The sequence below is a fragment of the Leptopilina boulardi genome, unplaced genomic scaffold (assembly GCF_019393585.1).
Source record: "Leptopilina boulardi isolate dan_hultmark-lab unplaced genomic scaffold, ZJU_Lbou_2.1 LbouV2_362, whole genome shotgun sequence".
NCBI classification, from domain to species: Eukaryota; Metazoa; Arthropoda; class Insecta; order Hymenoptera; family Figitidae; genus Leptopilina; species Leptopilina boulardi.
The window spans coordinates 2,913,161-2,940,012 of NW_026137932.1; the positions used below are offsets into that span (position 1 = coordinate 2,913,161).

Consider the following 26,852-nt stretch of genomic DNA (forward strand, 5'->3'; position numbering starts at 1 on the left):
AAAATTACAGTGAGGAAGAAATAATAGTTCGTTTGTCACGATTTAATCAGTTTGAAATCAATTAAACGAATCCAGAAGAGAGAGAGAGAGAGAGAAAGAAATAACAGCAGTTTGTATTTGAACGTTCTGCTAGATGCCCGCGGTTCCCAAGCACATTCCGCTAAAGCGCTTTCTAACACGTGATACGATTTATCTCTAATTTTCGTAACCCTGCCCAACTTTTAATGTGATCAGACGTGAAAATTTTTAAATTAAAACTGTTAAAAAAATTTTAAATAAAATTTTCAAAATTTTGATTAATACATTTTTTTTAATTTATCGTTTATTAATAAAATTATTTAATAAAATTTATTTATCTACAGTTGGCAATATAAATAAATTTTATTAAATTAATTTATAATTGAATAAACTTTATTGAATTTCTATGATTTCAATAAAAATTCCCCTAATTTATGTATTTAAAGTTAAAAAAAAAAAAATTTCTATTTTATTTAAAAATTAATAAAGATAATTTTTCAAATAACAATGAAATATTTTGTGTAAACTTTCTACATGTTTATTAACAACACTAGCAAAATTAAACGCGCGAAATTAGGCATGTAATTGTTTATTATAAAGAAATTAAAATTAATATTATCAATAATATTTTTAATTTATTATAATATTATTACATTGTTAATAATAATAATGAAAATTATATTTTTATATAATTAATATTTAATAGAATTGAGACGAAGCTGAAGTACATCAATAAAAACATTTTTTTAAAAAAGTTAAATATTACGTCTAAATTACATATATTTAACATAGGCGGAATAGTTATTTGAAGATTGCTTTAATATGTAATTTAGGCTTAATATACAACTTTTAAAAAAAAATTCTTGGTAAACGTTGTGTACTTCAGCTTCTTGAATTAAATTCTATTTAAATATTTAACATAATCAATTTTTTTTTTAATTTAATTTAATTTTTTTTTCTGAATCATCTTCTTTTTCTTCATTTTTATTTATTTTTTTAACTCTCTCAATTCCCTTGCGCAAATATTCATTGTCCACATTTGTTTCCAGTTTTTTAATGTCGCTGACATCGTTGATCGAAATATAAGGAGGATCTGTAGAAAAACAACTTTATTTTTAATCAAAATTTTACATATTTAAATATATAAATTCAATTATTTTTTTATAAATCCATAATTTTTCAAACACGATATCGAGGAAATTATTTTATCAAAGATTCTAAAAAATTTAATTTTTAAAAACTTTAAGAAAATAAATTTTTTTATAATAATTTTTATTTATTAAGTTTTATTACATTAAAGGTAGAAAAAATGATTTTATCTTAATAATTAATTATTTGTAAAAAAAACGTTCGTTGATCTTTTTGAAAGATTATAAATAAATATTTGTATGTGATTTTCGAAAAAAAAACAATTTATGCTCTCACGATATTTTGTTTAAAAATAATAAAATTAATAATGCAATGTTTAAAAATTCTGTCAGCCATAAGTTAAGATTAGTCAATTTTTAGTCGGATTAATAATTAAACATTCAAAAAATGGTAAAATATTAAATTAATAAAATTGAATAAAAAATTTGATGTTACGGAGTGAAGTTTTAATACTAGTTTTCATTCAATTTTCTTTAATGATCTGATTGAAAATTTTTAAGTCTTATTGTATGTCTGGCAGAATGTTTATTAATTAAAATAATTTTATTATTTTGGATCAAAAATACAGTCTAAAATCATGCACGCGTGATTTGCTCTTTTTAAAAAATTAATAAAAATTTATATTTAAATATCTGTCGATAAGTTTTTAGAAATTCTTCAAGAAAATTTTCGATTTAAAATTTAAGTTGATAATTTTTAATATAACATATATCGGTAAAGGTCTTGTAAAAATTTCTTATCATCAAAATATTTATCATTAAATAAAATTTTTTATTTTTCATTATATAATAATAAATAATAATAATTATTATTAATCTATTATATGAAATATATAAATTTTCAATTGCCTATAATAAATTAAATAAATTTTTGAAATTTGATAAAATTATTATATATTTTAAATTAAACTTACCATCAACTTATGCACATTTAAAAAAATAAAAGACCTATAACAAATACTAACTTCAGGTGTGGACAGAATGAACGAAAGATATTCACGATTTTTGTAAAAAAAAATATTAAAAATAATTAGCTTTAGTGACAAACGATTTATTTATAACTGTCAATTTGAATAAAATTATTAAAATAAAATTAATAAAATGAAATGTAAATTTGTCGAAAAAAAATGTAAAATATCTGAAAAATCTCGTGAGTAATGTCTGTGATTTTATGCACGTGACTTAAACATTAGCGACACACGTGTAAGCGCACATGCCATTCTTTTTTGAAAAGTTGTATGTGTGCTGCTTCGCAAGCGCGCATTGGCGGAGAGGAAATGTTTCGAGAATAAACTTTTGCGAAACCATTGAATTGCTGCCCCGTTGTATAGAATATCGTTAACCTTGCTGGCACGGCCAACCGGTAAAAGCCACGTGACAATTGCCTCCTTTTTTTCATTTTCAATCCCCGTGGATAAATAATAAATTATGCAGTTTGCAACGAGAGGAATGAAATTCTCGACGTGTTTCGAATTATCACTTAACAATGTTCCTTTTATATACATATCACTTGGAATTTTCATCCAATTTGTTTCTTAGCTAATTTCATTTAATTCTTGTGGAATTTCATTTCTTATTTTCGAAAAATAAAAAATACTTAACAATATTTTGATGTTAGGAACAATTTTTTTTTAATTTTCAAAAAAAAAAAAATAATTTTAATGTGTTTTTTATTGCAGAAAATTTACCACCGTCGGAATTGAAAAAGTTTAGAAATAAACAGAGAAAACAACGCAGGAAGGCTGAACTCGAAAGGCAGCAGGCTGCTCAAGCTCAGGAGAAGAGGGAACATCACAATAAATCTCGACAACAGACTGATCCCGATCTCGAGCAACCAATACTCGAGGAACTTATTCCGGAAAAATTGGAGAGGGTAAGTATCATGAAATTAAAATGATGAAAAATTTCAAAAATATTTACAAATTAGAATTCTAAATTTTTATTCTATTTTTTTTTCACAGGTGGAAGATCCCTTGGAGCAAGCTATCAAATTTTTACAACCCCTGCAAGAGTTGGCTTCCGACAGAATAGAAACGCATTTGATGGCTTTTGAAATTTACATTCGAAAAGGTAACACAAACTCTTAAAGAATTTTCCTTATTAAAAAAAAAATATGTTTTTAGATTTTTACATAATTAATATTTGTACCAAATCTTTTTGCAAGATTATTGGACAATAATGAAGATTCGATGAAATAGAAATTCTGAATTATTTTAAAAGTAATTCTACTAAATCTAAATTTTATTAAATTATAATTGTTTTAATTGTTTAAAATGAAAGTGTGGTTAAGTAAAAAAAAAGGGTAAAAATGTAATATGAAAATTATGTCATCTAGTGACGTCCGAGAAGTTGGCAACGCCATTTCATTTTTTCAAAAAATCAATTTTTGTGCTAATTTTGTGCTAATTTGTGCTGCAAAAATTTTTTTGAAAAAATTAAAAATAGGGGTCAAAAATTTAAAAAAACAGTTTTTGGCAAAAAATTTATGATTCACTTTTATTCCAAACAAATCATTTGTCAAGTTATAATGTAACAACAATACAATCTACCAAAAAAATTAAAAAATTTTTTTTTTTTTAAATACAAAAATTTAATATTCAAAATTAAAATTTTTAACCATAAAACGGAAAAAATATCAATATTTACGAAAATAAATTTTCCTGCTATATTCTGCAAGACAAGCACAAAAATAGTCTCAAAAAACATTTTTGAAAAACTGTGTTTAATTAAAAGAAATTGCAATTTTATTACTCAAAATTAAGATTTTTAACCCTAAAATGGGCAAATATCCAAATTTTGGAAAATCAATTTTTGTGCTATATTCTGCACCACTAGCACAAAAATAATCTATAATTATAAAAAATAATCTATATCTATAAATATAATCTATAAAATTTTTAACTCTAAGAGGGCAAATATCAAAACTTTTTAAAATCAATTTTTGTGCACAAAAATAACCTATAAAAATATTTAAGAAAAACTGTATAATAAAACGAAATTACAATTTTTTAAAAATATTTTTAGAGGTTATTTTTGTGCTCGTATTGTAGAATACACCACAGAAATTGATTTTCCAAAATTTTGATAATTGCCCGTTTTAGGGTTAAAAATCTTAATTTTGATTAATAAAATTGCAATTTCTTTTAATTAAACTCAGTTTTTTAAAAATATTTTTTGATATTATTTTTGTGCTAGTCGTGCAGAATATAGCACAAAAATTGATTTTCCAAAATTTTGATATTTGCCCTTTTTAGGGTTAAAAATGTTAATTTTGAGAAATAAAATTGCAATTTCTTTTAAGGGGAGGGACTGGTGAAATTTTAGCCTACTGAAGTTATTATTGTTAAAGAGTGTCAATTTTTTTTCTGGCATAATTTAGGATCCAAAATTATTATAAATTATTAAAATTTAAAAAAAAAATTTTTTAGCCATTTTAGAAAATTTATTTTTTGGAAAAATTAAATTTCTTTAAATTCCATACGATTGATTGTTTTTAAATCGTGAAAAAAGCGTAAAAAAAATTCGACTATAAAAAATAATGAAAATTGTGGAAGTAGTTGAATTTTTTTCAAAATTACCACTAAAATTGAAAGCAATCAAAATTGATCTTGTTTAGGGGTAATAATTTTTTTCAACATTTTTTTTCAACCAAAAATCTTATTCTACTGAGAAAAACAACAAAAAGTAATTTTTAACAATTTTACAAATATTTTTATTTTTCAAAATTTTCATTTTTTGAAAAAATTGAAATTTTTCAAAATCCATACGCTTGATTGTTTAGAATCATGAAACAAGCGTATAAAAAAATCGGCAGTCAAAAATAATTAAAATTGTGAGAGAAGTTTAAATTTTAAATTTTCGAGAATTTTGAATTTGATTTTAAAAATTATTAACAAATTTATAGTTTTCAATTTTTCATGATATATTATACATTTAAATAATTAATATTGTCAGAAAAAAAATTGACCACCCTTAAACAGCAATAATTTTGATGTGTTAAAATTTCAGCGGTCCCTCCCCTTAATTAAACTCAGTTTTTTAAAAATATTTTTTGAGATTTTTTTGTGCTAGTCGTGCAGAATATAGCACAAAAATCTATTTTCAAAATTTTGATATTTGCCCTTTTTAGGGTTAAAAATGTTAATTTTGAGTAATAAAATTGCAATTTCTTTTAATTAAACTCAGTTTTTCTAAAATGTTTTTTGAGATTATTTTTGTGCTAGTATTGTAGAATACACCACAGAAATTGATTTTCCAAAATTTTGATAATTGCCCGTTTTAGGGTTAAAAATCTTAATTTTGATTAATAAAATTGCAATTTCTTTTAATTAAACTCAGTTTTTCTAAAATGTTTTTTGAGATTATTTTTGTGCTAGTATTGTAGAATACAGCACAAAAATTGTTTTTAAAAAATTTTGATATTTGTCCATTTTAGGGTTTAAAATCTTAATTTCGAGTAATAAAATTCCAATTTCTTTTAATTAAACTCAGTTTTTTAAAAATATTTTTTGAGATTTTTCTGTGCTAGTCGTGCAGAATATAGCACAAAAATCTATTTTCCAAAATTTTGATATTTGCCCTTTTTAGGGTTAAAAATGTTAATTTTGAGTAATAAAATTGCAATTTCTTTTAATTAAACTCAGTTTTTCAAAAATGTTTTTTGAGACTATTTTTGTGCTTGTCTTGCAGAATATAGCAGGAAAATTTATTTTCGTAAATATTGATATTTTTTCCGTTTTATGGTTAAAAATTTTAATTTTGAATATTAAATTTTTGTATTTAAAAAAAAAATTTTTTTTTATTTTTTTTGGTAGATTGTATTGTTGTTACATTATAACTTGACAAATGATTTGTTTGGAATAAAAGTGAATCATAAATTTTTTGCCAAAAACTGTTTTTTTAAATTTTTGACCCCTATTTTTAATTTTTTCAAAAAAATTTTTGCAGCTCAAATTAGCATAAAATTAGCACAAAAATTGATTTTTTGAAAAAATGAAATGGCGTTGCCATCTTCTCGGACGTCATCTAGTGTGATTATTCATAAACATAAAATAATTAATTGATTTCTTTTCTTTCTTCAGGACGAACACTATTGATGTTACGATCGATAAATCGTGCACACCGCTTAGACCCGAACAATCCCGAGTTGCACACGTGTCTCGTGCGGTTTCTGCAGCATACGAATAAATCGCCCCTGGAGGGCGCCCTCGCCGAGGTGGTGAAACGCCAGACAAGTGGAATATTCTCAAGTTGCAGTGCGGACGAATTGAACGCTCAATACTTGAAGAAGAACAGCATGTCTCTGCCACACCTTTACCAAGGCGCACGTATGATGTATCTCTTGGATCCCACTGTTCAATCGAAGGCACTGTCCCTCGTCGCCGATATTGATAGTCTCGAGAACGTTAATCTCGATGTATGCACGAGGTTACTTGGATCCTTGCAAAATGGCGATTTTGGTTCCTGTGAATCGACGGCAGCCGATTTTCGAATCAAGTGCCATTCACATTTCCCGTACGCGACAGCTTTTCGTCCCGCGGAAATTATCGAGGCCAAAGTCACTGTCAATCATCAAGACGAGTACTCCATCAAGAACTGATCCTTGCGTCTCTAATTTATGGAGATTATCAATGATTGAGAGGAAGCTTTCATGAAAAGGGGGAGGGGGCGTGGGGATATCACAATTTTTAATCGATCGTCTCGGTTTTTTTTTTAAATTTTTTCCATTTTTTTTCTCTCTCTCTCTCTCTCTCTCGCAACTTCAAAATGCTCTCGTCGTTTGTCTCTCGGAGAGGTGCGAAAAACCGAGTGAACAACACTGTACAGGATGCGTTATTTTTTTTTTTTTTTTTTTTTAATTTTTTTAATTTTTATTTTGTAAAATATTATAAATGGCGAGACAAGACTTTGTATTCATATGTGCTAGAAAAAGAAAAAAAAAAAAAAAAAGTGTCACTCGTGATTTTCTATAACCAACGACCTTCGTTACCGCCGATAAAATCTCTACTGTGTAGAGTTTTGTCCCTCATTAGAATTGTCGTCATTATTGTCATCTATCGCTAATTATGATGGAATATCGAGATATTTTTTTTCTCATTCGACCTTTTAATTTTCAAAAATATACATATATATCGATTTTATATTATCGATTGGGATAATTTCGATATTACATCAATTTTGTGGAAAATTTATTTTTTCCCCCTTTTGTATATTTGATCCCTGTCGAAATTGACTCTTTTAATTCCTGTTGAATTTTTTTTTTTTAAAGAAAACTCGTCGAATCGGAAAATTCTATTTTTTTTGAATATTCTATAAAATATAATTAACTTAAATTTGTAGTTTATAGAATAAAAAAATTTTTTTTTTTGAGAAGAATTTTTATTTAGTTGAATTTTAATTTGAAATTAATATTTTATTTTTTTTTACAATTCTCATTAAAGAGAATTTTTATTTTACCTAATTTCAATTTAAAGGAATTTTATAAGAAAAATTCGGTTAAATAAGTATTTAGAAAACGAAATTATTATTGAACTGAATATTTTTTACTGAATATAAATTCGTCAGAATTTTCATTTAGTACTTACTTTTCATTATGCCTCAATGAATTAGTAAATGGTAGAATTTCAATTTCACATTATCTTTCTTTGATCAATAAAACATATCCAAAAAAATTGTATCCGATTAATTTTATAATCCATCCTAAAAAAAAAACTACTAGGGACAATTTAACCGCTCATGATTAGTCGATTAGAGATTTAATCGCTGTTTAATTTTTAAACTGGAGTTGGAAACTAAATAAATTAGGATATAAATTTTTATTTGATAAAAATTTGATTATTTGAAAATATGCTCCTTATATCAAATTTTGCTTAATAGAAATTGGACATTATAAATTTCATTTAAGATAGAAATTCTGAGAAAATTATCTTTTTCTAAGAATATACAACGCGTCTAATTCTACGGAATTAATAATTAACTACATTTTCCGATTCGATGTTAAAAACCTTTTTCCTCTTTCGCTATTCTTCCGCTCGATTTTACGGATTTCTTGTGATTTGATTTTTTTTTTTAACAACTTTTTTCTAATTTATTTGATCAATAAACTTAAAAACAGGAAAAGGAAGTTATGAAATTTCGTTATTATTGAAAGAAAGATACTTGTAATATACGATAATCGAGAGTGATAAATAAAAATGAAAGTAGATGCTAAATTATCATCTGAAATTATTGTCGACGAACAAAAAAAAAAAAAAAAAAAAAATGATCGAATTGAGAAATTATAATACTCGATTTTGCATGTTAGGTTATATATAATAATTGTTTTTGAATTTATATTTAGAAGAAATAACAAATTAATTGAGGCTTATAGTTCATAGTACAATTATAATAGTTAAAATAAATAAAAAAAATGAATAAAATATTTAAATTGTAATAACAAAAATGATCAAAAAAAAACCATTTCGTATATTGCTCGAATTTTTCTTTCATTTTTAAATATATATATACTTTCGACAGACATGCAAAATTTTGAAAAAATATATCAAATTCCACTTAAATAAGCGGGTTCGAATATTTAACAATTCTGTAGAAAACGAAATTTAGGAATTTTAAATAAATTACCAATTTTGAAAATAATTAAAACTATTTTATTTGAATATAGATTCCTGCTCTTCCAATGAATTTTTTCGCTCTCTCTCTCTCTATATATATATATATCTCTCTCCGAATATGATTTTAATCTTTCTAACTCATATTCACAAAACAGGTATATATAAAATAAGTGTTTTTGCAAGAAAGTTATAAATGTTACCACTAATGCGTCATTATCAAAATTCTGACAGTCGATTTGTAGCAATTAATATTCAAACTTCGTCTCATTAAGTACGTTAGAAAATAACGATATCTATATCAAAACAAAACATTAACTCTCCGTTAATTTTATCTTCTTTTTTCAATTTTGAACACACTTGTAAAAAGTAACCGAAGATGAAATATCAAAAATATAGAAATAATTGATAAGTCTGTTCAATCAATATATCAAATTCTGGTTTATATATTGATAATAATCGATATATCGATATTAAATCGCTTTATTTATACTTGGTCGATATATCGTTATTTAATCGATAAATCGATAATTGGTGCGAGTGAGACAAACTTATGCGTAACGCATGCTTTCCTATGACTTGTGCGTTTCTGCATGCGTTTCGCATAAGTGTATTTCACTTGTACTCATGGGCTGTTGCTAGCATGGTGATTTTTTTACGGTATATAAACTTTTTGAAAACGGAGATTTTGCGCACTAACGCTTCCCTCACGATTTTTAAAATTGCGTTAGTCTCAAACGTTTCCATTCTTTGCCCTCCTCGTGTTCTTTCCTTTTTTTTTTTCTTTTTGTTGTAAACTATCAGCATATAAAAGTGTATTATTTATTTTGCAAACGTGTATCTGTATAGATTCGAAACATTATTGGGAATACAACTTTCTCTCATTTGTAAACTATATATATCGTCGAACACATTTTTTATATATGTAAATATTTGGCGTCGATTAAACATGTTAGCTATATATGTTTTATTTCTACTGAAATAAACAAAACATCCTGGGAAATGAAAAATGTTGAGAATAAAGAACGAAACGTATTTTTTACTCTATATTTTTGTTTTACCTTTCAAGTTTCAGGATAAAAAAAAATTCAAATTCAAATCCAATTCTAAATTTTGATTTTTAAAATTTCAATTATTTTCTTTTTCAAAAAAAATCTCGGTTTCAAAAAAAAAAAATTTTTTTTAATAAAAAATTTCGAAATTATTAAAAATCATACTATTTGTTTCCTTTGATTATAATTGATTATATAACAGTAATGAAAAGAATTAATTTTCCTATTTACAAAAAAATGTGTACCTCAATTATTATTTTTTTCATATTTTCAAAAATAATTAAGTTAAAATACACTGCCAGATCAGTTTATACAAAAAAAGAAGATAATCTCTTGTAAATGTTGACTTATATATTATAGCGCCACGTCGATTATTGATAATTATTAATTAATTAATAATCAAGATATCGATCATGTGTATTATAGTCATTTCAAGTCGATGTGTGAGTGTCGAGTCTGCGAGAGTAACGCGTAATAAAGTGTTGGGGTATCGATCTTTTCCAAAAATTAATTGAGAAAAAATTTCTACTGTGAACTTTAAAATTCTGTATATCGTGTAATTTGCGATTTTAAATATTTTGTTACAATGACACAAACATATTCGATTTATAAAAATAAAATCGATGAAAGATTGTTATATCGAAAAAAAATACAAAATTGATAAACTCTTATTGTTAAAAACGATCGATGTTTTTTTTTTGGTTCGATATTCCTTCATTGGTATAAAAATAAACGTCCGCTGTTAATATCCTTGAAACTTCGTGAAATTAAAATCTATTTGCGAATTAATATTTAGCATTAAATGCTAAATAAGGATTTCTGTACATATGTAGTCAATAATAATAATAATTATTATTATTATTATATTCGGATCTCCGAAAGTCAACTAATAATACCAATAATAGAAATAATCGTATAGGGTACGGGTTTTTTTTCTTCTCTTCATTGAAATTAACAAAGCAAAAAAAAAGTACGAAAAACAGTAAACTAATTTCTTATCATTGTAATGTCGTGCTTTCGTTTTTTTTTTTTAGAAAATTTTTTCAATAGAAAAAAAATTATTTTCAGTATGAGTGACATGTACGAATGTTGTTCCTCTCGAACTGTACGGCATTATATAGATATTTATATAAGTTATGGCGAATAAACACGAATTAAAACAAATGATTTTTAATTGATTGAATGATTTCCTATTTCATTTAATTAATGAGTCATAGTAATTTGAATTAAATAAATTTACATTATTACTCATTACTCTATAATAATAATTATTAATTAATTTTTCAACATAAATTAATAATTAACTTTTGATTTATTAAATAATATTTTCAAAATTATTTTTAGAATAAATTTCAAAATTAAAATATATGTTATATTTCGCATTCACTTTTGCGCCCATATTGCAAACATAATTTACATTTAATTATTTAATAATATTTTGTTTAAAACAATAAAATTTGTTTTATAATTACTTCTTTTTTGAACATTTTTAGTTAAAAATTTTTATTTATACGTTCTCTAATGTCTAAGGAGCGTTTTTAGAGAACTTAAAAACTGTGACTATAAATGTAAAATGCATCTATAAGCGCAAAACTATTGACAGTATTTACTCAACATATAATTTTCTGTTATCTATACGTAACTTAGAAAATAAAATATAAGAAAATTGAGTCAATTTATTCTTTTTATATTATTGAAGATATAGTTATACTGATAAACATTTCTCTATTTTCTAATAATCACGCAAAAAAGAGTTAAAAGACTATTTTTATTTATTTTCCCATATTGAATTGTTTTATTATGCAAATAATTGTCCAAAATATGAAGAGGGAGAAATTTTATGTATACTTAGTTTATTTTAGTAAGCAGAAATCAATTTCAAATAATACAGTAGTTTCAATGAGACGAAACTCTTGTAAAAGATATACTGAATTATTAATAGTAAGTCGATTATGCAATAGAACTTTTTTCTTTTATATTTCTTGCATCGAAAATTGACCTGCAATTTTTTATTATCAATCTTTTAAGAATAGTGGCTGAGAAAATATTTTTGAAGAATGTGTCCAACAATCTTAAAAAACTTTTTATTCTGAACACATATCAATTTTATAAGCAATAATCAGTTTTAGTTTTAAAACTGATTTTTAAAAATTTCTCAGATAATGTCTAATAAAAATAAAGAAAAAAAAATTTACACAGGAGAAATTTCATATACATTGCTTCAATTATCTGGAATATGGCAACCATCTGAACATACATCACAATGGAAGTTAATTGTTTATCGATTTTATTCCATGTGTGCTATATTATCATTTTTTGCATTTACATCCTTTGTATTCATTTATATGTTTCAAAAACATGAAAATGTCGAAGCTTTGGCACAAACCGTTTTTTATTTTTTCACTATTTTTGCCGCTTTAATTAAACAGATTATCATTACAAAAAAACGTAAAATATTTATAAAGACAGATGAAATGTTTTTGTCTGAGATGTGTCGACCTCAGGATATTCACGAGAATGAAATATTACAAAACTGTTCTCGACGAGGAAGGTGCATTAATATATTACACTCACAAAAAATTCTATTAATCATTCTTTTTTCGAACATTATTGAAAAGGAAATCTAAATGATTTCTCTATTCAGATTAATATACATTTTTTTTATTGCACTAAAAGTGCTATTTAGTACATTTTTTGACAGTTACTGTTGAATTTTATTTTTATAGGAGAAATTCGATTTATTATTTTTTAATGGTTTGTACCACAGGAACAATGGTGATGTTGTTGCCATTAGCTTCGATGCCAAATATGATTCTTCCAATTCCATACTGGTTACCATTTTCACAAGAATCTACACTTGTTTATTCTCTAGCATATTTGCATCAAGTGATTTGTTGCATTATGATAATATTTATTTGTGTTGGCATGGATGCTTTAGCATTAACAGTCATGTTACGTATTTGCGCTCAACTCGAAATAATAATTTATCGGTTAGATTTACTTTCTCAATTTGGGAAAATTAGTCAATTTATTTCTGTTGATGATCATAAAAAAATTGATATTATCAGTTGCCTAAAGCATCATCGTCATATACATTCGTGAGTTACATTTAATTACTCACAATTATTCTATATATATTATTATTCTTCTTTCACGTAGAGAAAAGAAATTTTTAATCATTATTAATTAATTTTTTTTAATTAATTAAACCATACAGGTTTTCAATTTTTTGAAAAATATAGAATTTTTTTGTCGTTTTTAACATTTAAGATAGTTTTATGATAAAACAAGTAGGTCCATTTTTTACTGTGTGATCAAAAATCAAATTCAAATGTTAAAATTTTATTTTAAGAAATGTTTGGTACCATTTTTTGGATTTTATAATGTAATATAGTTTGTGTATATTAATTTTCACAGAATTGGAGAGAATGTAAATAAACAATTTGGAGCTGTAATTTTTGTTCAATTTTTCGCTTCTATGGTTAATTTATGTGTTATTATTTACAATTTGTCAAAAATGAGTTTGAGCAATTGTGATAGCTGGTTAATGATTGCTGCTCTATGCAGTTACACCTTCCAAATTTTTATCTATTGTTTTTACGGTGAAAAAGTGACGGAAAAGGTATAATACATATATTAAAAATAAATATTTGTAAAATTATATGAAATAAAAATATTTTTTTAAATATATAAATAATAATTATATGTATCTATGTAAGATATTTCATGCCACAATTATTAATTATTGCTTAATCTCTATTTTAGTATATAAAATGTTTAAAAAATAATAATACTAATACGTATATAGGTATAATAACAAATTTGAACAAATTAAAGACTCCACGGCAGAGTTAAAATTTACAATCTAAATGATTAACTAATTAATTTATTTAGAAACTTTATTGAAGTTTTAATAAATTGTTAATGTACTCAGAGTTTAGATATTGGAATGGCAGTTTATTCTATACATTGGGATACATTAACAATTAAAACAAAAAAATGTTTTGTAACTGTAATGATGCAAACCACACGACCGATTAAGTTGACGGCAGCATCAGTTATCGTCATGTCAATAGAAACCTTTGTGAAAGTTTGTATCAAATTATTTTTTTCATTAATACAGTTGAATTCACTTTTGTTTTAGTATAAAATAATGTTCATATCCGGCTTGTCGAAAAAAAACGCATTATTCTAGCTACGTGAAGTTGGCACACCAAGTATAAGGAAAACAGATTTTGTTGTATGGAATCGTTTGGTGGTCGTTTGGTGGTGTTTGGTATTCAGGTTTGGAGGTTTGGTGGTCAAAATTGAAAAAATTATACAGATTTCAAGTTTAGAGTGCCAACTTCACGACAGCACTCCAAAAATTAGTATTTTTTGAAAATTCCTTTTGATATCGTTTGGTGGTCGTTTGGTGGTGTTTGGTAGTCAATTTTGGAGATTTGGTGGTCAAAACTATAAAAGATAAATTATTTCTAAAGCTTTTATAAGAGTGCGTGTTTGTGAATGCGCATAGTCTTCTGGCGCGAAAATTCAAATTGTATTTCTAAACTTATTAATTTTTTTCCTAATTTCATTTGTAAATTTATTTAAAAAATAGTATTTCACAAAATTTTGTATGAATTTCATTAAATATAATCATATAATAATTAAATATAGTAGTAACAATAAAAAATTTTTGAAATAATTAGTTTTGGACAAAAAATTTTACATGAGCACTTTAAAAATTGAAATATTTTTTAAACATTCTTTTTGATATCGCATGGAGATGTTTGGTAGCCATTTCACAAGGTTTGGAAGTTCAATTTATAAAATATAATTATAATTTTAAAAAATTCATCAAGGTGAATAAAGATGAATGCGCACTATGTCATAGTAGGAAAATTAAATTTGTTAATTACGACGATTGATTCCATTACTCTCTTAATTTCACAAGTAAATTTATTATGAAAACAGTATTTAACAATACTAATCATGAGATTTTTATTTTAAAATTTATTTATATTTTTAATATAGAAACTTTAAAAAAAAATTGATAACCACAATACATACATTAAAAAACAAATTAAAAGTTCTAAAATTATATTTAATTAGGTTTATTGTTAAGAAAAGGGGAAAAAATGTTTGAGATAATAATATTATTTATATGAAAATTTGAATATATCTCTTCACGTTACAAATAAAAGTAAGTAAATTGAGAAAAATTTCGAAAGTATGTTTTAATAATTAACTAATAACTACCAATCCTTCAAAGTTGACTACCGAAAACCACCAAACAACCACTAAGCAGTACCAAAAAGAGTTATTTAAAAATTATTATTTTTGGAGTGCTAACTTCACATCAGCACTCCAAAAATTAATATTTTTTGAAAATTCTTTTTGATATCGTTTGGTGGTCGTTTGGTGGTGTTTGGTAGTCAATTTTGGAGGTTTGGTGGTCAAAACTATAAATGATAAATCATTTCTAATACTTTTATCAGAGAGCGCGTTCGCTATTACGTAAGATCCACTGGCGCGAAAATTCAAATTGCATTTCAAAATAGTATTCAGAAATATTTTTTATATGAAAATTTGAATATATCTTTTCACCTTACAAATAAAAATGAGTTAATTGAGAAAAATTTCGAAAGTATGTTTCAATAATTAACTAATAACTACCAATCCTTCAAAGCTGACTACCAAAAACCACCAAACAACCACTAAGCAGTACCAAAAAGAATTATTTAAAAATTATTATTTTTGGAGTGCTAACTTCACATCAGCACTCCAAAAATTAATATTTTTTGAAAATTCTTTTTGATATCGTTTGGTGGTCGTTTGGTGGTGTTTGGTAGTCTACTTTGAACGTTTGGTGGTCTAAATTAAAAAAGTTATAAGTATTTCAAGTTTGGAGTGCTAATTTCACGGCAACATTGCAAATTTGTATATTTTTCAAAAATTCCTTTTGGTATCGTTTGGTGGTCGTTTGGTGGTGTTTGGTAGTCCACTTTGGACGTTTGGTGGTTTAAATTATAAAAGATAATCAATTTCTAAAAGTTTTCTTGGAGGTTCGCAAGAAGGTGCGCGCACCTAATCACATGGCGCGAAAGTTTAAATTTAAATTCACAACTTTAAAATTTATTATCTATAATTTAGCTTTTAAACTTATTTAGTTAAGAGTATTTTATAATATTTAATGCGAATATTATGTGAATATGAGAAAAATACGTGAAATGAATAAAAAATAAAATAAATAATGTAATTGTAAATTTTTTGCACTATATTTATTTATGGTGTGCTTCTGTCAAAGGACATAAAGGTGGAAGAGAATTTCAGCGCGTAAATTTAAATATATCATTTTCAGGGTGTCCAGTGATCAGGGAAGTCATGGATATGTCAGGCAACTTTTTTAATATTGTCCAAAAATAAAAATATTTTCTGAATGCTTCTTCTTTTTTTAATTAAAAATTCAATTGCACATTTTAATTAATAATAAATCAATCATTCCAAATTTTAATTATTGTAAGTCTTACTTATTTAAAACCCTCAATTAATTCTTCTACATTTGAATAAATTAAAAAGTCAATTATTCAAAATTCCAAACAGTTAAAAATTCAAGTTTCCAAACTGTAGATAATTAATTAAAAATTTAATTTCTCATTCAAATCAAACAATAGTTTTAAATAATTTTTAAACTTTTGCTTGCAGTGGCATATCTGAAAATGAAAATGTAAATTGTTCTATTTATTTAGATATTTCTGTATCATTTAAAATGTTGATTTCGCTAAATTTTATTTTAAATTAAATTTGGAAAAATTTAAGGCTTTCATTTTGATTTCGTGTCCATAAATAAATATAAGCTATTTTTGACAAACTGTTAAATCAAAAACTGTCAATTTGCACTTTTAAAATAAAATTAAACCTATGCATACTTTCGGTTAAAGTTATAAAATTAATTAATCAATCTTAATAAATATTAATTCTTAAAATTAAAAATATTTCGACTTTTCAGAATTAAAACATAAATGTAATAATTGATTTACAAAGGGGAACGTGTATGCATACACTGACAGACAAGTCTTTTATCCATGTCTTATAAGCCATGGATAAGACATATACAGCTTATTCTTCTAAACAAATAAAACCAACAATCCGACCAACCGCTTATTTATTCTAAATAATAAAAAATATACAAATGTGTATTTATACACTTACTGCAAAATGAATAGACCACCGCAGTTGGTGGTCTATTGAGTTCTTGATGTAAACAATGTACCAATAATAGATGAAGATAATAAATAAGATAAATTAACTACAATTAACAATAAATAATATCTATAATTATTAATAATAATTATAAAAACCGATTTCTTTCAAAGCAAAAGGGAACCTCGAAAAGAACGTCATAAGTGGCGATATTTCGTACCACAAGTGGAAGAGAGTTCGTCCAACTAGTGCCACTTTCGAGTCAGGGTGAAATCACATGGATGCGTAAAAAGTAAAGGCCTAATGGTGATTCCAGAAATTGAACGCGCGTCTGACGCGCGACAATTGATCGTACGTATACGGAGCAGTATACGTATTATGCGAGAGAGTCCGTCTGTTGTAGTACAGAAAAGTACGCTCCGTATACGTACGATCAATTGTCGCGCGTCAGACGCGCGTTCCATTTGTGGAATCACCATAAGCACAACTAATTCTTGAACGGGAACGCAAACGGAATGGAATGAGTAAGAGAAGGACAAACATTATGTCTATCCTTCTCTTACTCATTCCATTACGTTTGCGTTCCCGTTCAAGAATTAGTTCTGCTTAGGCCTTAAAACTTCATCCGGAAACGCATGAGTGTAAGTGACATAGATAGACAGGATATCCTTTTCATACTCGAACATTTACGGATGAAGTTTTACTTTTTTACGCATCCATGTGATTTCACCCTTAGTTCGTGCGACTTGTGAAGGAGCATTTACACCTACTACGATTAAAGTCCAAACCACAAATTTACATTGAAGAAAGCAAGACACACTGTATATCCGTCTCTCTTTCTCTAATGTAAGTTTTGTAGTTTGGACTTTAACTGTAGTAGGATTTAATAAGGTAGTCCAACTTGTGACGTAGCGTGACGTCACTTTTCAAAATGGTGGCTGGTTGGAAGACATGCAATGCATTGAAGTCAATGGAGCGAATCAGTTTTTTTAACATAACTTTTGAAAAATTAATTTTTGAACCCAAGTGTAATTGTAAAATATTTTTTATTTATCGAGATCTATTTTTTAAAATAATAAAAATTAGTTTTTTGATTTTATTATTTTAAAAAATAGATCTCGATAAATAAAAAATATTTTACAATTACACTTGGGTTCAAAAATTAATTTTTCAAAAGTTATGTTAAAAAAACTGATTCGCTCCATTGACTTCAAAGCATTGCATGTCTTCCAACCAGCCACCATTTTGAAAAGTGACGTCACGCTACGTCACAAGTTGGACTGCCTTATGCTCCCTTAGGGTGCAGTCCCATGTAAGCAGAAAATCGAAAGCAGAAAACGCTTTTCATGAGAGTGTGAAGGATAGCGATAACTTCTGTCCTTCACACTCTCATGAAAAGCGTTTTCTGCTTTCGGTTTTCTGCTCACATGGGACTGCACCCTTAGACGGACTCTGTTCCACTTGTGGAAAATAGATTTATTTAAAGGTTTATTCACACAAATAATTCCTTTAAATTTGTTTGATTATTTTGTCCAACCCTGAACTTGGCTAGTATGAGTCTACCTTTAATGTTTTGTTCTTTTCGGGGTTCCCTTTTGCTTTGAAAGAAATCGGTTTTTATCATTATTATTAATAATTATAGATATTATTTGTTGTTAATTGTAGTTAATTTATCTTATTTATTATCGTCATCTATTATTGGTTCATTGTTTACATCAAGAACGACAATAGACCACCAACTGCGGTGGTCTATTCATTTTGCAGTAAGTGTATAAATACACATTTGTATATTTTTTATTATTTAGAATAAATAAGAGGTTGGTCGGATTATTGGTTTTATTTGTTTAGAAGAATAAGCTGTATAGGTCTTATCCATGGCTTATAAGACACGGATAAAAGACTTGTCTGTCAGTATATGCATACACCCATGTTTCACGTTCCCCTTTGTAAATCAATTATTACATTTATGTTTTAATTCTGAAAAGTCGAAATATTTTTAATTTTAAGAATTAATATTTATTAAGATTGATTAATTAATTTTATAACTTTAACCGAAAGTATGCATAGGTTTAATTTTATTTTAAAAGTACAAATTGACAGTTTTTGATTTGACAGTTTGTCAAAAAATAGATTATATTTATTTATGAACACGAAATCAAAATGAAAGCCTTAAATTTTTCCAAATTTAATTTAAAATAAATATTAGTCAAATCAACATTTTAAATGATACAGAAATATCTAAATAAATAGAACAATTTACATTTTTATTTTCAGATATGCCACAGAAGGCAAAAGTTTCAGTTGAAGAGGCTGTAAATGCTATCTGTGAGTTTAGCAAAGCTTTAACAGGGGGTGAATTGCCTCACTATACTCACGAATTTTATAAAAATGTAAGCCAATTGTTGAATGGGCAATGGAATGCTCATAACGTGTACACAAATTTAAGAGAAAATCGGAGAAAATTAAAGACAGAAGTTTTTAAAAGGCTACAGTTAAAAGAGCCTGAGAAGATTTCATCAGAATTGATTGACGAATGTGACACTAATCAAGAACTTGTCAATTTTTATTCCGATGACGAAGATGACAAATATAATGATGATATAGACAGCGATGAAATGGACAGTTCATTTCTTAAATTATTTAAATCAAAAAATGAGGACACATTTAATTTCGTTTTAAGGAATGAAATTTGGAAAAAAATTGAGCCAGTTGTACAAACTTATAATGGCAGAGAATTTTTGGTGCTTCCTCCAGGTGAATGGGCCGACATTGTTGCGGATGAATTCTGGAGACAATTCAGACTACCATGTGCGTTTGTATTTCGATATTGCCGAGTATCCGAAAATCCAGGAAAACCATACGTACAAATTCAAGGAAGATGCAAATGTCAAAAGTGCAATAATCAGTTTATTGGTTTAATTGAAGAGAAACCCATTGTTGAAAGCGACGTATGGATGACAGTTGCGTGTAAGGATACTAGGCAATCTTCTCACGAACCAATAAAGAGACAATTACGGAATAAGAAACGACAAAATATTGGAAATGAAGTTGCCATGGTAGGTGCAGCAAATTACAGGAGAAAACTTGCATTGGAAATACAAAATTTAGGGGATGTTGAAGCTCCAGTTTTATATAAAAATGAAGTTTTACGAAAATTAATTCAAGAATCGAACGACAAAAAACTGGGTATAGTAGCCAAAGACGGAAATGACCCATGCAATATTATGAGGAAACTAAAATATGATCCCTTATATGCTGGGAGCATTCAAGACATTGGAGTTGACAAATTTTTTTTAATTTATCTTTTACCAGAGCAGATTTTTATTTATAAAGAGTATTGTAGACTTTTTAAAGATTTTGTTACATTATGCATTGACAGTACTGGAAGCCTTGTTCTTCCTTTACAAGTTACAGAGAACATTAAATCGCCCCACATATTTCTTTATGAAATAGTAATTAATTTTTTAAACATTACTTTGTCAGTGGGTCAACTTTTGTCTTCGTCACAAACCACTAATAAGATTCTATATTTTTTAAATGAGTGGTTGACATCAGTCGAAATTAAACCGAAAGAAGTCGTGTGCGATTATTCAAGAGCACTTTTGGGTGCAATATCGAGAGCATTTAATCATATGTCGATACAGGAATATATACAGGATTGTTTCTTTGTATTGCAAAACGAAAATGATAAAACTTTGGTTGATGTGAGCTTCATTAGAATTGATGTAGCACATCTTGTAGCAATTCTTTGTAGACAAAAATATTTTACTTCACGAAATAAAGCAGTAAAAGATTTTTTAATTCGATGCGTAGCGCTAATGATATCTTGTGAAAACTTGGACGAATTTCATGAAATATTATTGTTAACGTTAACAATTGCTATTCATCAATATGGCGGGAATCAAACTCTTGACAATTCTGCTATTTCGCCAGCTGAAGAAGCAAGAGTAAAATTATTAAATTTCATGAGCAATGCAAAGCACAATGCCATCGACGATATTGTTCCTGATGAGGATAGTCCGGAATTTCAATTGTTAATCGAGAAACTTTCATCCAGTGGATTTGATCCCAATAATCAGGATTTATTCCTCAATCAAGAACCACAATCAGCAGAACTCATCAAGAACTGGGTACATAAAATTAAAGATGAAGCTGAAAAGGGTAAAAAAACAGTACATGACCGGCCTAATCCGTATTATCTTCCTGGGTTTTTTAAACAACTGATTAACTTAAGTGCGGAATTTCCTATTTGGACAGCAGTTATGAAGAAAAACTTTAATTCCAAATATATCAGGGCCTCATCTTGTCATGTCGAAGGAGACTTTAATCAATTAAAAAACAATATTCTCAAACACGTTCGCGGTGCTTTGCGAGTTGATAAATTCTTTAAAATTCATCACGAAGCATTAAAGGCTCAATGTTTACTGGGATCAGCTAAAATTACCGAAGCTCGAATGCTACCACCGAATATTGTTACGAACCCTCGACAAAAACTGCACAAATATGAACAAACTGAACAGGAGCAACAACATCAGCAGTTTTCTTCAAATTCATGTGACGATCTTCCTTCTTTTAATGAAAATGATCATCACTCACCAAATATGCAGAGCACTAAACTTTCTACATTTTCTAATGTAGACCGTACGAACGAAACTCATGAAAAGTCAAATTTAAACGACAAAACTATTGTAAAATCTCTAGTTGAAGAAAGTGTATTTACTGAAATGAATTTGGTAGAAGCTGATTTATATGAAACGGAAAATTGGAGGAATAAAGTAAAAAAAGATGACTTTATCGTTTCTTCCTCTCTGCAAAATGGATTTGAAAATGATTTGAAAAAAGAAGGAAATACAAAGAAACGGCCACTTAAAGTCGAAGACAGGAAATCTTCAAAATATTTTAAACAATTTCCGGAAATTAAATTGCATCACAACATTGCCTCGACAGTGAATACGAAATTTACAAGCTCGTCAAAATATTGGCTACTTATCAATGGTAACCGTTTTTCAAAACCATTAGTAATTGGTTATCAAAAATATATGATCAGAAATACATGTCAATACGATGCATACGTTCAAATTTTATTAACAGGAGCAATAGAAAATCCAGAGTACTTAATGTATATTAAAACTTCGAAGAACAGTACTTGTAAATTTATTGAACAATTGCTTACCTCAGGATCAGACGTAATTAAAAATCCATCCATTTACAAAGAAAGATGTTTAATTTTAAAAGATTTTCCTAGACGTTATAATAAGGAAAATAATAATGACGATATCGAATCACCTAAAATTTTAAAAGTGATTGATGTTTACTCTAATGTAGCGGATATGTGGGAGTATACAATGAAAGGTGAGCCAAGTGCATTTAGGATGAGAAATTGCAAGTGTGGATTTTCCAACATAGAGGAAGTGTCGTACTTTTATTTAAATCCGAAAGAAATTTCTACAAATGGATTTAAAGGACTTCAGGAAGCCGTTACTGATAAATGGGGAAACGCAAATGTGCAAAGTTGTGAATGTGGTCAAAAGCCCTTTGAAACTTTAAAACTTAATGCGCACATATTTATAGACGGAGATGTGAGAACAATTGACGGAAAAGCAACACCTCAGAAATGCAAACCTTCAGATGTTCCTCGCTACATTACATTATACGGCGACAAATTTACGTTAGTATTTAATATTATTATTTTCTATTCTAAGTAGTATATAGTAAATTACTAATTCATATTTAACATAAAATAAATTTTTTAAATAATAATATTCTATAAAATTTTCTCATTACAATTTAGTCGCAATTTTTTTTTAAATTTACATATAATATGTTTTAAGACATTACAAACATAAATAAAAGAAATAAATGCAGAAAATCTTACTAGATATATATATATATATATATTTATTTACTTCCTTAGATTAGCAGGCATCGTACTATACAACGGAACAAATCATTACACTGCTCTTTGCACTAGAAAAACAACAAAATGGGAAATCTATGATGACTTGTCGACAAAGGTCATTTCTGCACATAATCAAGAGATACAACCAGGAGGAATTATTTACCTGAAAGTGAATTAATAAAATATATTATGCTATAAACGTAAGTTACTAAAAAAGTATAAGAAATATACCTATAATTATGTAGAAAGAGTTTAATTATGTTACAAAAAGGTATTATAAAGATTAAAAAAGACTTTAATGTTTAAGAAATTTTAATATTTGGTTGTATAGTAGAATTTTATAGTTTAACTGTGATGAGAATCAGCCGCAGTATTCACAGTCCAAAAAATGTGTTTAGAAACTTATTTGTGATAAAGAAATAAAATGTTATTAAATAATAATGTATACAGGGTATAAGGTAGATATGAATATTGAAACTTCTATTTGATATCTTCAGCGATTTTATACACCTTCAAAAGTAAATAATAAGACAGAAATTTTGTCAAAAAGATTTGTTAATATCGTTGATAAATCTTAAATGCTTACGAGATTTTAATATTATAGGTTCTAATAAAATTTTATGGTTTAATTGTGATGAGCATCATAGACAATATTCACAATCCAAAAAAGTATGTTTGGAAATTTTTATTGTGATAAAAAAGTATAACCTAAAACAACAAAAATAAGTGACATTAATATTGCAAGGGATATAACGTATAATTATACTAATTACGTGCATCGTTATAGTATAGTTTATATTAATCAAAAAATAACGTATATTATTCATATTATTATCATTATTAATAAAAACGAATTCATACAAAATATATTGCACAATTACATTGCTATTGACTATTAATATTAGCTATTAAATAAACATTAACATTCCAATAATTGAACCCGGCAATATTATCAATAATGTAATATTTAAAAAAAATAAAAGTATTTTTTTCAACATCTTTTGAAGATTTAATTAGGCATTTACTTTAATTCAGATTTTCAATAAAATTCTGAAATTAAAATCGTCAAAAACTTTCAATGCCTATTTAAAAAAAAATCTCTTAAAAACTTGTTTTTTAACAAATTATTAAATCAAAAACATAAAATAATTTTTGAGTCAGAAAAATTTTCAAAATTTAAAATCACGAAATTTTTGAAAATAAGTTGAACTCAAGAATACATTTTTAAAAATTATTTAAAACTATCGTTTGATTTAAATGAGAAATTAAATTTTTAATTAATTATCTACAGTTTGGAAACTTGAATTTTTAACTGTTTGGAATTTTGAATAATTGACTTTTTAATTTATTCAAATGTAGAAGAATTAATTGAGGCTTTTAAATAAGTAAGACTTACAATAATTAAAATTTGGAATGATTGATTTATTATTAATTAAAATGTGCAATTGAATTTTTAATTAAAAAAAGAAGAAGCATTCAGAAAATATTTTTATTTTTGGACAATATTAAAAAAGTTGCCTGACATATCCATGACTTCCCTGATCACTGGACACCCTGAAAATGATATATTTAAATTTACGCGCTGAAATTCTCTTCCACCTTTATGTCCTTTGACAGAAGCACACCATAAATAAATATAGTGCAAAAAATTTACAATTACATTATTTATTTTATTTTTTATTCATTTCACGTATTTTTCTCATATTCACATAATATTCGCATTAAATATTATAAAATACTCTTAACTAAATAAGTTTAAAAGCTAAATTATAGATAATAAATTTTAAAGTTGTGAATTTAAATTTAAACTTTCGCGCCATGTGATTAGGTGCGCGCACCTTCTTGCGAACCTCCAAGAAAACTTTTAGAAATTGATTATCTTTTATAATTTAAACCACCAAACGTCCAAAGTGGACTACCAAACACCACCAAACGACCACCAAACGATACCAAAAGGAATTTTTGAAAAATATACAAATTTGCAATGTTGCCGTGAAATTAGCACTCCAAACTTGAAATACTTATAACTTTTTTAATTTAGACCACCAAACGTTCAAAGTAGACTACCAAACACCACCAAACGACCACCAAACGATATCAAAAAGAATTTTCAAAAAATATTAATTTTTGGAGTGCTGATGTGAAGTTAGCACTCCAAAAATAATAATTTTTAAATAATTCTTTTTGGTACTGCTTAGTGGTTGTTTGGTGGTTTTTGGTAGTCAGCTTTGAAGGATTGGTAGTTATTAGTTAATTATTGAAACATACTTTCGAAATTTTTCTCAATTAACTCATTTTTATTTGTAAGGTGAAAAGATATATTCAAATTTTCATATAAAAAATATTTCTGAATACTATTTTGAAATGCAATTTGAATTTTCGCGCCAGTGGATCTTACGTAATAGCGAACGCGCTCTCTGATAAAAGTATTAGAAATGATTTATCATTTATAGTTTTGACCACCAAACCTCCAAAATTGACTACCAAACACCACCAAACGACCACCAAACGATATCAAAAAGAATTTTCAAAAAATATTAATTTTTGGAGTGCTGATGTGAAGTTAGCACTCCAAAAATAATAATTTTTAAATAACTCTTTTTGGTACTGCTTAGTGGTTGTTTGGTGGTTTTCGGTAGTCAACTTTGAAGGATTGGTAGTTATTAGTTAATTATTAAAACATACTTTCGAAATTTTTCTCAATTTACTTACTTTTATTTGTAACGTGAAGAGATATATTCAAATTTTCATATAAATAATATTATTATCTCAAACATTTTTTCCCCTTTTCTTAACAATAAACCTAATTAAATATAATTTTAGAACTTTTAATTTGTTTTTTAATGTATGTATTGTGGTTATCAATTTTTTTTTAAAGTTTCTATATTAAAAATATAAATAAATTTTAAAATAAAAATCTCATGATTAGTATTGTTAAATACTGTTTTCATAATAAATTTACTTGTGAAATTAAGAGAGTAATGGAATCAATCGTCGTAATTAACAAATTTAATTTTCCTACTATGACATAGTGCGCATTCATCTTTATTCACCTTGATGAATTTTTTAAAATTATAATTATATTTTATAAATTGAACTTCCAAACCTTGTGAAATGGCTACCAAACATCTCCATGCGATATCAAAAAGAATGTTTAAAAAATATTTCAATTTTTAAAGTGCTCATGTAAAATTTTTTGTCCAAAACTAATTATTTCAAAAATTTTTTATTGTTACTACTATATTTAATTATTATATGATTATATTTAATGAAATTCATACAAAATTTTGTGAAATACTATTTTTTAAATAAATTTACAAATGAAATTAGGAAAAAAATTAATAAGTTTAGAAATACAATTTGAATTTTCGCGCCAGAAGACTATGCGCATTCACAAACACGCACTCTTATAAAAGCTTTAGAAATAATTTATCTTTTATAGTTTTGACCACCAAATCTCCAAAATTGACTACCAAACACCACCAAACGACCACCAAACGATATCAAAAGGAATTTTCAAAAAATACTAATTTTTGGAGTGCTGTCGTGAAGTTGGCACTCTAAACTTGAAATCTGTATAATTTTTTCAATTTTGACCACCAAACCTCCAAACCTGAATACCAAACACCACCAAACGATTCCATACAACAAAATCTGTTTTCCTTATACTTGGTGTGCCAACTTCACGGGGCTCATTATTCTTTTTCAGATAATGAAGTCAGCTTACTCTGCATTTAATTTACTAAAAAACAGTTAAATATAGTTAAAGTTCAAAATATACAAATAAAAAGGAAATCAGAGAAGTGTTTATGTAAATTATAATTATATTATGTGTTATATTATATATCTTAATGCCATATCAGTTTTGTCAACTGTTTTTATATTTCGCATACACCGTAATTAAAAGTTGGTTAACTTGAAGAACACATTATTTGGACGATAA

At 26.4% G+C, this 26,852-nt stretch overlaps 1 protein-coding gene across 1 annotated transcript in view; it reads left to right on the forward strand.

Moving 5' to 3' along the window:
• Nucleotides 1-9,808, forward strand: part of LOC127286563 (N-alpha-acetyltransferase 15, NatA auxiliary subunit) — a 73,001-nt gene extending 63,193 nt beyond the window's left edge. The window contains exons 9-11 of the mRNA XM_051313043.1: nt 2,846-3,039; nt 3,128-3,236; nt 6,248-9,808. Of these exons, the coding sequence (XP_051169000.1) occupies nt 2,846-3,039; nt 3,128-3,236; nt 6,248-6,765 (821 nt within the window). The 3' untranslated portion in view covers nt 6,766-9,808. The remainder of the gene's footprint in view (nt 1-2,845; nt 3,040-3,127; nt 3,237-6,247) is intronic.
• The last annotated feature ends 17,044 nt before the right edge of the window (nt 9,809-26,852 follow it).